The sequence below is a fragment of the Misgurnus anguillicaudatus genome, chromosome 6 (genome assembly GCF_027580225.2).
Source record: "Misgurnus anguillicaudatus chromosome 6, ASM2758022v2, whole genome shotgun sequence".
In the NCBI taxonomy this organism is placed as follows: Eukaryota; Metazoa; Chordata; class Actinopteri; order Cypriniformes; family Cobitidae; genus Misgurnus; species Misgurnus anguillicaudatus.
The window spans coordinates 14480884-14495608 of record NC_073342.2 but is presented as its reverse complement, the minus strand read 5'-3'; the positions used below and the strand labels follow the sequence as shown (position 1 = coordinate 14495608).

The window sequence follows — 14725 nt, the reverse complement described above, 5'->3', positions numbered from 1 at the left end:
TGGTTGAGTGAGTGACTCCGGGCGGGAGGCGGAAACGCATCTTCCGCACTGCGCCGAACGCCTCTTCCGCGCCGCGGGACCTCCTGACGCGCGTCAACGCGTCTTCACATTGACTTAACATTGAAATCACTCGCGCTTCACGCCTACCGCGGTTGGTGTAAATGCAGCATTAGACTTTAACTAAAAAGAATTACATTATGTAAAATGCTTACTGTATTCACATGTTTTTGTTTATTGATCTCTCTTTATAACCTTCAGATTTTCTATTAATTATAGGCTAATTCAGTTTTCTTTAATCACAATAATTAAACATAGGGACATTGAATCATTTTGGCAATATTGAAATATTCTCATTCGTGTAGTTAAAGTTTTGAAAGTTTTGTAATATCAGGAAGTGATTATATTTTGACCCAAATGGGGCGGTTTTAAAACTTAATCATTTAAAAGTATAATCCTTAAAAGGATATACTTGCTTATCACTTTGAATCTATACAACCTGTCATTTACTTTGGTTTTTCAAAAATATTGTGATTTTATTATTTTGTTTTATTCACAGGCTCTCATATTCTTTATGGTATGATATATATCTAAACACATCTTGAGCATTTTTGAGAAATTAGGATTAAATTTCATTTAGGTTTAATAGATACTGCAGTTTAATGCTATTGCTTAAGTGTTTACCCTAGTGACACTTCAGCTTATACTTTTAGACTGTTTAATACTACATTTAAATTTCCTGTATTTACTGCTTGTATTCTAATAAAAATAATTAATATATTCACTAAATATAATATATATCCTATATCCTTTTATATCCACAGAACCTATCTTTTGCATAAAATATTATCTCTAATAGAAACTAATTTTTAATTGTCAATTTGGGATTAGAAATCTCAGTAAAACATTCAGAAGTGGGAGGGGTAACTCGTTTGCGCAGCGCGTCACCTCTCATCTTCACCTGCACGTTACCTTGCTTCCTGATATCAGATGTGCAAACAACATGAAACAGACAAGGAAAACGCGAAACACTGTGATTAATTTCAGTTTGGGCAGAACATCAGTTTCAGAAACAGTTAAGTGCCTCTGAGAAGTAAATTTGACTTTTTTTTAAAGTTTGTGTTATTCAGAAACTGACTTGCCCCTGACTTGTTTTTCCGCGTAGAACGCAAGTAAATGCTTCTTTAAGCGCTTTTATATTTAAAGAAACCCGCAAATTAAAAGGAAATTATGCAATTTACGTGTATATTTACAGCTGGTCTTTTCGCACTGGATTAGTATTACCTGAGGTAATTTCTCCGGACCTTTTTACAGAAGGTAAAAGTCGCCGTAATCTTTACTGACATTGTCCGTAATGATTACTGACATGAAGCATTCGGACAGGACTAAAATCACTGAGAAGCTCTGAAAAAATTGCTTTACCCCACCTTCCTATGTAAAACTAATCCCGTCCGAATAGTACTTTAGAGAGGGTGGGACAACCACATAGCTGATGATGATTGGCTTAATTTCTATCGTTAGCCAACCAGAGGCAGCAGAGTTCATACACAAGCACGCACACACAGTCAGTCCGAGCATAAAGTCTTAACAGTGTAAAAAAAAGTATGCGCAGTCTTGCCAACTTGATGACTTTTTCGCTAGATTAGGCAACTGTTTAGCCCCCTTTAGCGACTTTATTAAAAAGCGACTATAGGACAAATCTAGGGATCTTTTCTGGCGTGGTTGGAGACTTTTGGAAACTGACGTGAAAGCATGCATCGCCCCATCCAAGGCACTCACATACAGCCCGATCTCCCGTTGCAGTCCATCCCTGATCCAAGTCGCACAAACCCGCAACAACAGAGCGATGGCAATTACTGTACAACAAGCTCAAAACAAAGGTAGCGGACGCAAACACAAAGTATAAAAAGCACTAACGTTACATTTCCATCGTTGAGGTGAAAGGCAAGAAGGTTTATGTATGTGTAATTTATGCACATGAAGAAAGAGTCTCTTCACGTCTGTAGCAAGTAATTTTGATCTAATAAAGCACCTCACATCATCACATGCTGGTAAAACATTAGTGGTTTCTTTTTAGTGTCTTTAAGTGATTAAGTTGAGCATCACATCAGCAAATCAGAGTACTGAATACGGTCATATTTTACAGACAAACCTATTTTATTTATATAAAAGTCTTTATTACATTATGTTCAACCTTGCTCATCATTGTTACAGCCAGTGTTATTAGATATTGGTAAGATGTATGTATTAACTTAGTTTTAAGACAAAGGTTGCTACAGTAAAGATGCTAAAGGTAGCTGCTTGGGTACTTATAGGAACGTTTGTTGTTACATTTTTTTTTATGTTTTAAATATTTGAGGTCTTGTGTATACACCGAATATAGTATATACAGTATATAACTTCTTGATTCCACGACAACCATGCAAGGATGCTTACTTCATTGCCACCCCTCGTAGTTCTCATGCCACCCCATAAATAATTTTCTAGATCCGCCCTGTTTATGATGCTGTGTACACAAGTTCTTCAGAAGCTGAAAATAAAATAAAATAAAATAAATGGTTAATCATTTAAAATATATAAATATGCCAGAAAACTTAGAATCTGTAGATCATAATCATTATCCAGTAATGAATAAAAATCCTTATTATGTGCAAGTTACCTTAAGTCAAAAATAAAGACTGAAACATATTTTTTAAAAGGTTATAGGATCTTACTCACTAGATGCAGAAGAATATTCCCTTTTTGAAGAAGCTACAGCATCAAGGGAAATAAAAAAGCATAGCTGTTAATAATGACAGCCAAGTTCTACATCATAAATAATGATAACGTCTTGATTTGTCACAACAAGCTCTACTAAGCTATGGCTTTTTTATTCCTTTCAACTCCTCTCTTACCTGAATGTATCTTTCTCCATATAATTACTGCAGCTACAGTCACAATAACCAATGCCAAAACTGATAGCACTGAGGAGAGTACTGGCTTTAGTGGTGTCCCATGATCAAACTCTGAAACAAAACAACCCAGCAGCAAAGTTCACATTTAGACTGAGAGTATTTTTGTTTGTTTTTCTGTACGAACTACCCAAAGTCATGTCCAGTTTGTTGTCCAAACTGAGATGTGTGGCGGTGCAGGTGTATTTGTGTTTCTCTCTCTGTTCTTCTTCACTGATCTTTAGGTTTTTCCTCATCTGGTATGTCCCATCATCATTGGGCAGCAGATCTCCTCCAGTAATCTCATTATCAGATACAGGCTGTCCATCTCTATACATGGTCAGGTTAATGTATCGAGGGTAAAACCCTGTTGCCAGACAACACACCCAAGACCCAGGAGAAAGATCTGTCTGGAAGAGCCTGACTTTAGGTTTCACTGTTCAGGAGAGGTAGCAGAAAGATGCACTGCATTTAGTAAATATTTATATACATGTATACATGGCCGTAGCCAGGGTTTGAAAATTACTGAGGTCTAGGGTGGGGTGTTAAGAGTTAACAAATGCTATCCCAGGTGAAAAAAGTGCACTTAAATAAAATACACTTTTTAAGTACACTTAGTAAATGTACTATTTTCGTGCACTCATTTTGTGGCTTAGCTATATATCACATTTGTTTTTGGTACTTCTTAAAATTAAGTTAAGAACATCTAAGTGTTATTTTGAGAGATCATTTATTTCAATAAAAATCTAGTTTGTACTGATATTCTTACTTTTTCAGGTAAACTGAAGTACTGCTCAAGTAGAACTTTACTTTTAATAAGTATATTTGTGGCATAACTTTACATAACTTACAAATGTACTTGCTAGTATTTAAGGGGTTTAAGTACATTGAAGCATACTTTATTTTTACCTGGGATCTAAAATAATCTGTCTTAACCTTTTTACACTTGAGGTACAAACTCTGTTTTCGGGGATGGACTTTGAACTGCTGGATTATTTATTACTTTTTCATGCAGCAATGTTTATCTTTGTAATTTTAATAAGCAATATTATATAACAAAAACGTTACAAGATTTTAAACAAGAACTTGTTTAGTGCTCTTATTGTTTTCAGCATGAGTTTGTTAAAGAATTCTTAATGCTTATGTGTTGTTGAGATTAGCTTTACAGTTTTACGCTACGTGTTTTAAAATATTTGGCATATTTAATTTAAACCCAATTCTTCTACATCTTGTACCAGAGTTATTTTATGTTTTTCGATAGTGTTGTTGATACTGTTGATACCCTTACAGACACAATTATGATGATTACTGCTTTTATCTTACTGAATGTAGCATCAGCAATAACCTGCTCGCGCTGAATGATGCGTCTTATTTGATAACTTTTAGTTTCTATGTTGCCAGATATTAGTACGAAAAACAAGAAAAAATAATTGGCTTTAAAAACAAAGTTCGTCCAAGCCTTGTATTTCAGAAATAAATCAGAGAAATCACTAATAATAACCTACACCTAACAATCACTTTATAGATAATGTCAAAGTGTCACATTAATTGCTAAAACACTACGTCTAAAGACGTAACAATGGGATCTGGCAACACTGCAAATTCTGTACCCGCGCTGTCGCAGCTTAAGCCAATCTTCGTCATTTTACAATAAACTATACAAACTTAATTATATATGCGGATTCGTTTTGAAAAACTAATTAGTCATTCAAAGAACTTAAATTTTTTTTATATGAAAAATTACCGAGGTCCGGACCTCTGTGACCTCATAGCTGGCTACGGCCATGCATGTATATACTAATTAATTTACATGGTCCCTGCAGAAGGCTTGCATTTCTTACAAATGAGCTAATATTGAACAGCTCTCTTGAATGCTTGATTCTGATTTGTCAGTGCCAGTGGCAACATTCCGAAGTTTGTTATTCCCAGATGAAACTACTTAAACAGCCTCATACTGATACTACGAGTCATCTTTACAGGTGTAATTTATTACTTTCAATGTAAAATATGTATATGAGAATTTATTTAGTAATAATTAAACCGGGTTTTTTTTCCCAATTGGTTTGTTACGAACAGAAACAGTATTTTTACGTTTCCGGTTTTCAGTTCAACCGTAAAATTGACGTTCCTGAAGCGGTTAGTATAAAATAATTAAGTTCTGGAACCGTTTAATAATGTTCCTTAGTCAGCTGTGGAATATACAAATAAGTATCCTGATCATTAGGAAATTAAACTTAAATTATTAGTCTACATACTGTATGTTAATTGAGGTTACTTTCTCTTTAAGATAAGGACCTGGTTTTTGCCACTAATCTATGCATACACTTAAGACATAAACAAATGTTTTTATTAGAAAAAAGAATACTGTGGTATTTCAAGATCATTTTGTTTGTATGTGTCCTGTTAGGAACAGAAAGGTTGTTCACTTGCTTTTTGAAACGCGTCTCTCTGTGTATGCACTTTTGAGTGCACTTAAACACGCGCACACACACAGACGGAGGACGAATTCCAAACGGCACTTCAGGAATAAGATTCAGCATAAACAGTCGCTCCACATAAAGTGAAGATTACGTTGTTTTCAGTGCTTTATTTGCCAAATTTATTTTATTGGACTACAGTATGAGACACAGTAGCGCAACTCCTCTCTCAAGTTTATACATCAAGAGTTCTGATCTTTGAAAGGCATAGGGATAATCAATTTTGATTGGAGTTGGACCGGACACATTTAACCACATGTGCGCCTGTGCTTACAGAAAACTGCTCACATTAGCCCGATTTTGCAGTTAAATTGTTTAAAGTCACTTAAGTGTTAACATTTGCAAGCCTTTGAAACACATGCAAATGATCCATTTCACCCTATTCAAATTTGCATATTATTCAACGGATCGCATGCGAGCCGAACTGTGAGTCGTGATCTGTACGGATCACGGATCAACTGCGAATCGTACACCACTAATTAGTATTAAAAATACAAACATCTTGAGATACTTGGTAGATATTTACCTTTTATGATTAAGCATTAAAGACTTTGGCTTGGCTACTTGCTGGAGGCAAGCTTCTAATTTCTCCCATGAGTCAACGGCGACGAGTTGACTCACCAAGTATTGCACAGAAATCTTGTCAAAGAACAAATTATAACGGTATTAACCGATTACCATTATTTTAAATAAACTATTCTGTTCCAGATTATATATTTTTTGAAAGTTTCTGGTTTCGTTTTTGTTCCTTGCAAAACATAAAAAGTTTCTGTTTTTTGTTTTCATTCCGTGAACCGGTTCAAAGCCTTGAATTAAACCAAATGCAATGTTTGTTTTGTTTGAACATGAACTTGTTTAAATGCTTTTTGGCTTTAAGCTTTAAGCAAGAATTCACTTCTTGTGTTACACAAAATAAATATCATATCTGGAAAACATAAGGGTTTTTCACAAAAGAATACAGAATCTAAAAAATTAATTCACCTTGTAGCTTGTTCATATTACAGTTTTTCTCGGTCGCTTTAGTACATTTCTCAGATCAGAATTGAAATTCTCAAAACAACCTGTTCAATCTTCACATCATTGTGTCACTTGTGCATATCAAAAAAACACTTTCTCATTCCTTTGAAGACGTTGTGTGGTATGTAATCAAACAATAGGCACTTTACACTGTACTTTCATTACTCATTTTTTTCCCACATAGGACTGCAAGGCAACTTCACAGGGGTGGCAGAGGGCCCCTTTCCACAACTGAACAGGAAGAGGCTATTTGCACAATGGTTGTAGAAAACAATGGCATAAGACTAAAGGTGATAAAAAGTGCATAGAGGGCAACAACATCTTTGAAAACATCCAAACAGTCAGCATTTCAACCACTGATAGGGTGCTAAAAAGACACAAAATGAATATGAAGCAGCTGTACACTGTACACACTCCATTAGAAAGAAATGGTGAAAGAGCTGCGCTACCAGTATGTACAGGTAAAACATGTATGAGCATGCAGCAACTGTACCTCACAGTAAACAGTACAAAACCATATAGTGATATACACAGAGCTGGGTAGTAACGGATTACATGTAATCTAGATAACGTAATCAGATTCCAAAAATAAAGTACTTGTAATTAGATTAAACTACATTTTAAAATACTCGTAATCAGACTACTGTTACTTTTTTTATGCATTACATGATAACATATTATTCACACTATGACAGTATGATGTTCACAATTTTGTAAACATCTTTTTTTACATTTTTCATAATAAACTTACCTACCGCTTACGTAAGACAAGATGCAAAATGGAGCAGCACTCAGCGTTTGATAACTGGATGCAAAGGCATTGATTTGGGTACGCTAGGGACATGTCCCTACCAATATCCAGGGAACACAGAATTGTCCCTAGCAATAATTTTGACCAACAATTAATCTATATCTATACCGTCTTTTATCATATTTTTAATTTGTCTACAATTGCGCAATTAATGGCGATATCCAGATAAATGTATAAAGAGAAAACGTTCCCTGAGGAGTTTCTAACTCACGTTCATATTTCCGCTTAAAAAAACGCTGACGGGGAAAGAGTTAAGCATGCTTCCAACCATATTTGATCATCACTTTTACAGTTGCACAGTATAAATGTTAATGTATAAATCAGATAAATGTTGATTTAAGAAAATAAACACCTTAATCATACTTTCATTGTGTCTTTGCTGGGTCTGTGTTGGTTGGGAACTGCGCTCTGTTGCAGCCACACTTGATTCTGAGGAACTACTTTGTTTGGCGAAAGAGTAATATTTGTACTAATATAATTACAACTTATTTGTATTTTATTTTATGAAACCCTGCTATGCATATGAAGTAACCATTTTATAAAAGTAATAAGCCCCGCAAAGCAGTGGGGTTGCAGTGCATTTTATAACAGTTAAGGGGCGTTGTTAGGCACGACGCGAAGCGGAGTAACCCACTGCTTCTTGGGGCTTATTGCTTTAGTATACATCTTGACCAAAATCAAAATGCATGTAATTCATAAAACTGTCTAATTCATAATGTTGAGGATGATTTGAGAACTGTACCAAAATGACTGAGAAAAAATTTTAACATTAAAATTTCTTACTCGTTTGAGGTCATCTTACCTTTTCTGTTTACTTGGTTTCCTCTTTTTTTAAGGTAACCCTTCAGAAATGTTATGCAGCTTGGGTGATAAAAATGTTCATAGCGCAACATATGTATGTCCAAATAAAATTTCATCTCAGCTGTGACATTAAAGGTACTCTCATAGGTCAACTGCTTGTCAATATATCTCAGCTCATCTATAGTAATGCCTCCGAGAGCATTTCGTGCAATCGTTTGTATTGGTTCACCATCCTTCAGCTCACACAGAAAAAGTCTTTGAAAGACAACAGCACCTTTAATTGAGAGTGGAAAAATAAATAAAAGTACTAAATAAAAACACACAATTATTAGATAGATAGATAGATAGATAGATAGATAGATAGATAGATAGATAGATAGATAGATAGATAGATAGATAGATAGATAGATAGATAGATAGATAGATAGATAGATAGATAGATAGATAGATAGATAGACAGATAGATAGATAGATCCTACTATCAGTTGTATTTAAGTTTTCTGATGTCAGCCAGGATTCTTGTCTCCTAAAACCTGATAGCATATTGTCAATTATGATGCGGACATTATTTGGATCTAGCACATCATCTTCATTTGTTGTGTTTCCTCTTCGAATGAAGGTCCTTGTGTCGCCATTAAAATACAGAACTCTCAGATCATCCAGCATCAACACACACTGTAAAAAATTGACTGTAGAATTTACAGGATTTAGCTGGCAAAAAAGTTGCCAATAAAGTTCTGTAAAAAAATTATTAATTGCTGTAAAATGGACTGCAGCATTATACTGTAAAGCAATTTACAGCTAATTGTTGTTTGTAAAATACAGTACTTTGTTGTTTAATTTACAGTTATAATGAATTACACTTGTATTATGAGTTACAGTATTTTTTTGTAATTCCAATAAATTACAGTATATAGTTGGCAACTAGAGTTGCCAATAAAATCCTGTAAATTCCCCAAAACCCAAGATGATATTGTAATAGGTTTACATTCAAATGCTGTAAAGAATTTTTACTACATCATTACACTAATATATTTACCAAATCTATTCCTGTAAATACAGGAGAATGAAAACTGAATTAAATGTAATTTACAGAATAATGCAACCAAAGTCAGAGGTGCTTCAAGAACAACATTTATTAAAACTGACAGCAAAGTACTTTCAAAAAAAAGATGTTGTTTCAGCAACTATTCCACTCAATCCTGAATATTCTAAAACAATGGCATCTATAAAACATCTAAACACGGTTTGTGTTACATTTAAGATCTTGTTGAATCTGTGTTAGAACATGACATAACTTGTATGTCTAGAAACACAAGTGTTCAATCACAGAACTGGCCTATTTACAACATGTTTTGGTCTTTATACATGAACAAGAACTTACATGCGTAACCATTCAAAGTCCAATAATTTTCTGAAAAGAGTACACACATGAGGGTTGATGGTGTTGTTTCTCTTCTCAGAGGCGTTTCCACTTTTTTGCCTCTTGATGCTGTCTTGATGCCAGTGGTAGCTGTGATTCCAACAAAACATCTGCACAAAGAACAAACAAAAATAAATTTTAGAATATACATGTATATATGTACATTTACATACAAATGTACATATAAACACTTAAATATCATATGGTAGCATGGGTACTTTCCTGGTGTGTGTGTATATATAATTTTATTTTTCAAATGAAAATAGTATAATGCAGGAAAAAAAACACATCTACAGAGTGCCCACATAACCTTACGTTACGTGATGAAATCCAGTAAGAAAAAATTAAACAAAAATTGTGAAGAAGTTAGTATTAAAAGGCTTACATTTTAGACAGCATAATTCCTGTTTTTTCACCAACAAAAATAATTACAAACGCAGCCACAGCACTGTTTTGATTATCTGAGGACAAGAATGGTCTCTTTTAATTAACCTGTCCATACTCTAAAGTAAGAACCTTATGTTACCATATTTATCTATAAATACAACATATACACCAGGAAAGTACACATTTTAAAAAAGTGGTTGTCAACCTTTTTTCTTTTCAACCTATTGTCCAAAACAATGTCAAAAGCCTTATTTCTACCAAATAAAATATACTAGAGCAGGGGTGCCCAACCCTGTTCCTGGAGGGCTACCACTCTGCAGATTTTAGCTCCAACCCCAATCAAACACAGCTGAAGCAGCTAATCAAGGTGTTCAGGGTTGCTTAATAATTACAGACAGGTATTGGTGTTGGAGCTGGGTTGGAACTGAAGTCTGCAGGATGGTAGCCCTCCAGGAGCAGGGTTGGGCACCCCTGTACTAGAGCTTGGCATGTCTACACAATGTAAATTTGTTAAAAAAACATCCAAACAATAAGAAATCTTGATTTTAGATTGTTTTAGCTTATCATGCTTGTTTTGTTGTATTTTGAATAACTGTCATTTAAAAGTCTTAAGGCCTACTTGGGGGGTCCCATCCCCCTGGTTGAGAAACACTGCTATAAAACAAATAGCTCCCTATGTGAATATAATTACCTTTGAACAAATTCAAGTGTGGAGGATGCCTCCCTCTGGTAAACCAGGTTGAAGTTGTAGTATGATGCGAACAAAGCTGCAAATCCAGCCACAAGGTTGGGGTGTGGATTCACAACCACCTGACCGTCCATACTCAGCATCCACTGAGTTGCATTGAGGATTTCACCTAAAGATAATCTTAAAAACAAGAAATATAAAATGTAAGAGAAAATATAACAGTCAACATTTATTGAACAAATACAACAGATTTCAAAACATTGCTGTTTTTATGTATTCTTGAGACATGAGAAGCAAATGTGAAGTTAACACTAAATGTCCTCTCACAGCTCTTAAAAGGGCATTTTATCTTCCTGCCTTCTTCTATATGGTCTTTTAAAGGAACACGCCCAGATTTTGGGAATTAAGCTTATTCACCGTATCCCCCAGAGTTAGATAAGTCCATACATACCTTTCTCATCTTCATGCGTGCTGTAACTCTGTTTGACGCAGCCCCCGTTAGCTAAGCTTAGCACAAAGACTGGAAGTGAATGGCTCCAGCTAGTATACTGCTCCTAATAAGTGACAAAATAACACAAACATTTTCCTATTTATGTGTTGTGATTTGTATAGTCACACCGTGTACAAATAACAAGGTGATATGAGACACAACTATCTTTTAACAGTATACAATATACTCGTCAGACAGAGTTACAGCACGCACAGAGATGAGAAAGGTATGTATGGACTTATCTAACTCTGGGGGATACGGTGAATAAACTAAATTCCCAAAATCTGGGCGTGTTCCTTTAAATGTCCAATAAAGTCCTTTAGGCTTGTACATGTGAAATTACAAACTTAAATTTGTCAAGTCATTGTGGTGCCTGTTTGGTCAAATCTGACACTTCTACGATACCCTCTTAGGTCTCTGTTTAAATGAGACTTGAATGCTGAAATGTTTTGAATGCACGGGAGCATTCAAGTACTCCACATGTAAAGGAACAAGTTACGAACATTACTGTGTACTTTCATATGCTGAGTAAAGCCTATAATAGCATTGCTCTCATGCTGACACAACTTGCAGTGATACATGTCTAAAAATACTTTATAAAATAGCAAAGTCAACAGTGAAGTATAGCATCCATCCATGAAAAAGGGCAGTGTACACAGTGGGTTTTTCACCTTTTCTCATTTGTCTCACACCACCAGTCCTATCAGGTTAGAGTTGCAATCTCTGCTGTCTCGTGCCTGAAAAACAATGTTAAACTTAATTACACTCCAACCTAACCAAATTTCACGTTTAAAACAACACTGCAAGCACCTATACTAACATGTAAAAAGTGAACAACAAACTGGAAAATTAATTACATCTGACTATGTTGGCTAATGTTATAAAATATTTCTGGTCGAAATAACAGGCATCAAATTGCTTCACATTAACTTAAGTATGACACAATTAATATGTTAAACACTACCTTAAGTAAGGAAAATAAACTGACGAAATAAACTAGAATAGAAAATCGCAGCATCCAACCATATTTTCTAAGATAAGAGCAAATACGCATTTATCGTGTAACCTTTAAATGTCACGTTCATTTAACAGCAATCCAAAATACTTTAACAAAATGGCAACAAACTACAGCCGTATGCAAAAATAAAACGTCCTGTATGATGTTTTTGGTGCTTCTTAGTGTCACCACCCTGAAGTTGACCCGTATGACGTGACATCTTTGCTGCCTTGCGCCTGAATTCAAAACTACTGCACATTCAACTTAGATATAACGCGGGTATTATGTTAAACATGTTGACGTGCCCTTAGTAAGGAGTATAAGCTGGCGAAATAAACTAGAAATTTGCACGATATCCAACCATATCTAATTTTTAAACTGGCAGCAAATAACGTACGCGTTTATAACGTAGTTTTCTTTAACAAGCAATTCAGTGTCGCGTTTAATTAACAGCAATGGTCTAAAAACACTTTAGCACGCATCCATGATAAAATGCACAGCATGTACAATGTTTTTTACCTTTAAGTTTGAAGATTCGTCTCTCCACCTTGCAGTCCAGCCGTTACGAGACCCCTCGCGCTTTTTGCTGCCTCGCTCATGCCTGAAACAAACATCTGAAACGTTATAAAGTTAATGACACATAACTACCAAATGTAACATTTAAAATAATGTAAAGAATTTAATTTTATATTTTGCTACATGTCTTAATGACACGCTTTTGTGAAATACAAATTATTAACATCTGTTATGTTAATAATATCTGGTATAGCGGTCGCATACCAAATATCACTATTTAAATGACCATAATAGTACTTAGTTTAATACTGTACTATATTTGAATGATTTACGTGAACTTACCAACAATTTTGAATGATGACTCTTCAGTGTTCATGTCCATTTCAAATGTAAATACACCCACGCAATCCCATGATGCCATTTCACAATTAATTTTTGTAAAAACATATGATATACAGTGGCAACACCTTCTGCCTGTAAATTCAATTACAGTTTAAATGAAAATATACTGTTAACAGCTGTAATACCTTCTTTTACCCATAATGCATTGTGAACAACACTAAAATCTTGTAAAATGTTAAAACAGGAATTTCCTGTAAAATTTTGCTGTAGAAACTACAGCAATTTGTTACAGTGCACCACTCAATTTAGGAAAAGGTGTTTGTCCTTTAATGTAAGTCGAAAGAAACCACAAAGAATGGGAGCCTGTAAAAACATTGTAAACAACATTAACATTTACCCCAAACTAAAATGAAGAAACATAAAAACATTTAAAAGAGTCATGTTGCGATTTCATGTCTCCTTCTTTATAGCATGCTATGTTATGTAGCTATATGTTTGTGCATGTATACGATCTGCAAAGTTACAAAGTTTAAAGTCTCAAATAAAACAAATTATTCTATTTAAAGAGCTTTAAATATAACTTTGAAATAAATTCTAACAAGAGTATTTATTTTGCAATGATATGTTTCATGTATGTGTCATATTTCTCCTCTGTGGTAAGTTTTATGTCAAAAACATCATTATAAAGAGGTCTTATCTAAAACAGCTTCTGGTTTCATATTCATGTTTTCCACTTTTTTGTTTCCTCTCAAAAATTTAGAATCAGCAGTTGCTATGTCAGTAGAAAATCCAGAGGTTAAATACAGGGATTCATTTAATCTCTTTATAGAAGTCACATTTTTAAAATTGTGATTACTTTGTAACTGTGATCATACATCTTATATATTTGATTTGTTTATTTATTGCAACATTCATTTAATCTACTGTAGGCTATTGCAGTATTACTACATTTGGCCAAGAAGCAATCAAAGATGTTTTTTTTTAAATAAGACTCTTCAGAGATATAAATGTTATTAAAATTAATCAAAATATTCCATTTGATAAAGTTTGTCTTAAAGATTTCTTTTGAAATCTTACCTTTTGGAGTAGCTGTTGAAAGTAAAAGTGAAAATAAATACAACAGAAGATTTGTGTACATATTGCTGATATTAAAACCTCACGTAAACAATCAAAAAATTGACAGGTCATCTCTGTTCACTCTTTGTGGGTAGTTTTGATTAATTTCGCCTGAAATTTTTACACCGGTGGTGAGAAAAATGAAAAGTGTGTGTCTGTGTCCTGTAGCACAACAGGGAGTTTCCACAAATTACAGTACATTTCCACTCCCACTTAGAAGTAGTTCTCAGTCGGTTTAGCTCTTGTGTTTTTTTTACAATAATGCAGACTGGATTTCGGAGTGGGCATTTCTTATTAAAATCTTTCTCCTTACCCTGCAAGTAAGCTTACGATGGGCCTGTATGGGCATAGCCTAAGGGCACCGCACAGGTTTGCTCACTGGCGAAACGTTGGCCTCTTAGCGCTGGCCCTGCATGGGCAGCCCTCACTTAGCCCCAGAAAGCCCTCACATAGAGAAATCCCCAGAGTTAAATGAACACTGCTGGATGTATATATTGTCCCAATCTTACAGAGTGTTAAAAAGTAACAATGAAGCAGAATTAAAAGCGCTGTTATCCTCTCTCTCACCATCTCTGTCTGAAATCTGAAATTGCATTTTACATCTTCCTTGTAGAGTCATTTTCTTACTTTAGGTTTAGATTTTGTTTCATTTAAAGTCACAATTATTGTGATCAGTGTTTGATTTAGTTAAACTTGACACTTGACTCTTGCCTTGTTCAGTCTTGTTATAACT

At 34.6% G+C, this 14725-nt stretch overlaps 1 protein-coding gene and 1 long non-coding RNA gene across 2 annotated transcripts; both read right to left on the bottom strand.

Annotated features, from left to right (window-relative positions):
• Positions 1 to 1942: 1942 nt before the first annotated feature.
• LOC129434199 (BOLA class I histocompatibility antigen, alpha chain BL3-7-like) lies at positions 1943 to 14133 on the bottom strand. Its single transcript, XM_073868554.1, has 8 exons — positions 13954 to 14133; positions 13174 to 13239; positions 8513 to 8707; positions 8035 to 8307; positions 3079 to 3363; positions 2892 to 3002; positions 2716 to 2748; positions 1943 to 2527 (listed from the first exon to the last, which is right to left on the bottom strand). Exons 1-8 carry the CDS (start codon positions 14012 to 14014, stop codon positions 2496 to 2498), a joined length of 1056 nt encoding a protein of 351 aa, XP_073724655.1. The 5' UTR covers positions 14015 to 14133; the 3' UTR covers positions 1943 to 2495.
• LOC129415768 (uncharacterized) lies at positions 8933 to 13166 on the bottom strand. Its single transcript, XR_012370022.1, has 5 exons — positions 12877 to 13166; positions 12538 to 12619; positions 11693 to 11758; positions 10535 to 10711; positions 8933 to 9566 (listed from the first exon to the last, which is right to left on the bottom strand). It is a non-coding gene; the product is annotated as an uncharacterized lncRNA (long non-coding RNA).
• Positions 14134 to 14725: the final 592 nt, after the last annotated feature.

What these genes read in the sequence shown, in the direction of transcription:
- LOC129434199 (XM_073868554.1), bottom strand. Translation starts at nt 14,014, where the DNA reads ATGTACACAAATCTTCTGTTGTATTTATTTTCACTTTTACTTTCAACA. An exon ending in CAAACTGGACATGACTTTGG is followed by an intron (nt 3,003 to 3,078) that starts GTAGTTCGTACA and finishes GTTTTGTTTCAG; the next exon opens with AGTTTGATCATGGGACACCA. An exon ending in ATGGAGAAAGATACATTCAG is followed by an intron (nt 2,749 to 2,891) that starts GTAAGAGAGGAG and finishes TTGATGCTGTAG; the next exon opens with CTTCTTCAAAAAGGGAATAT.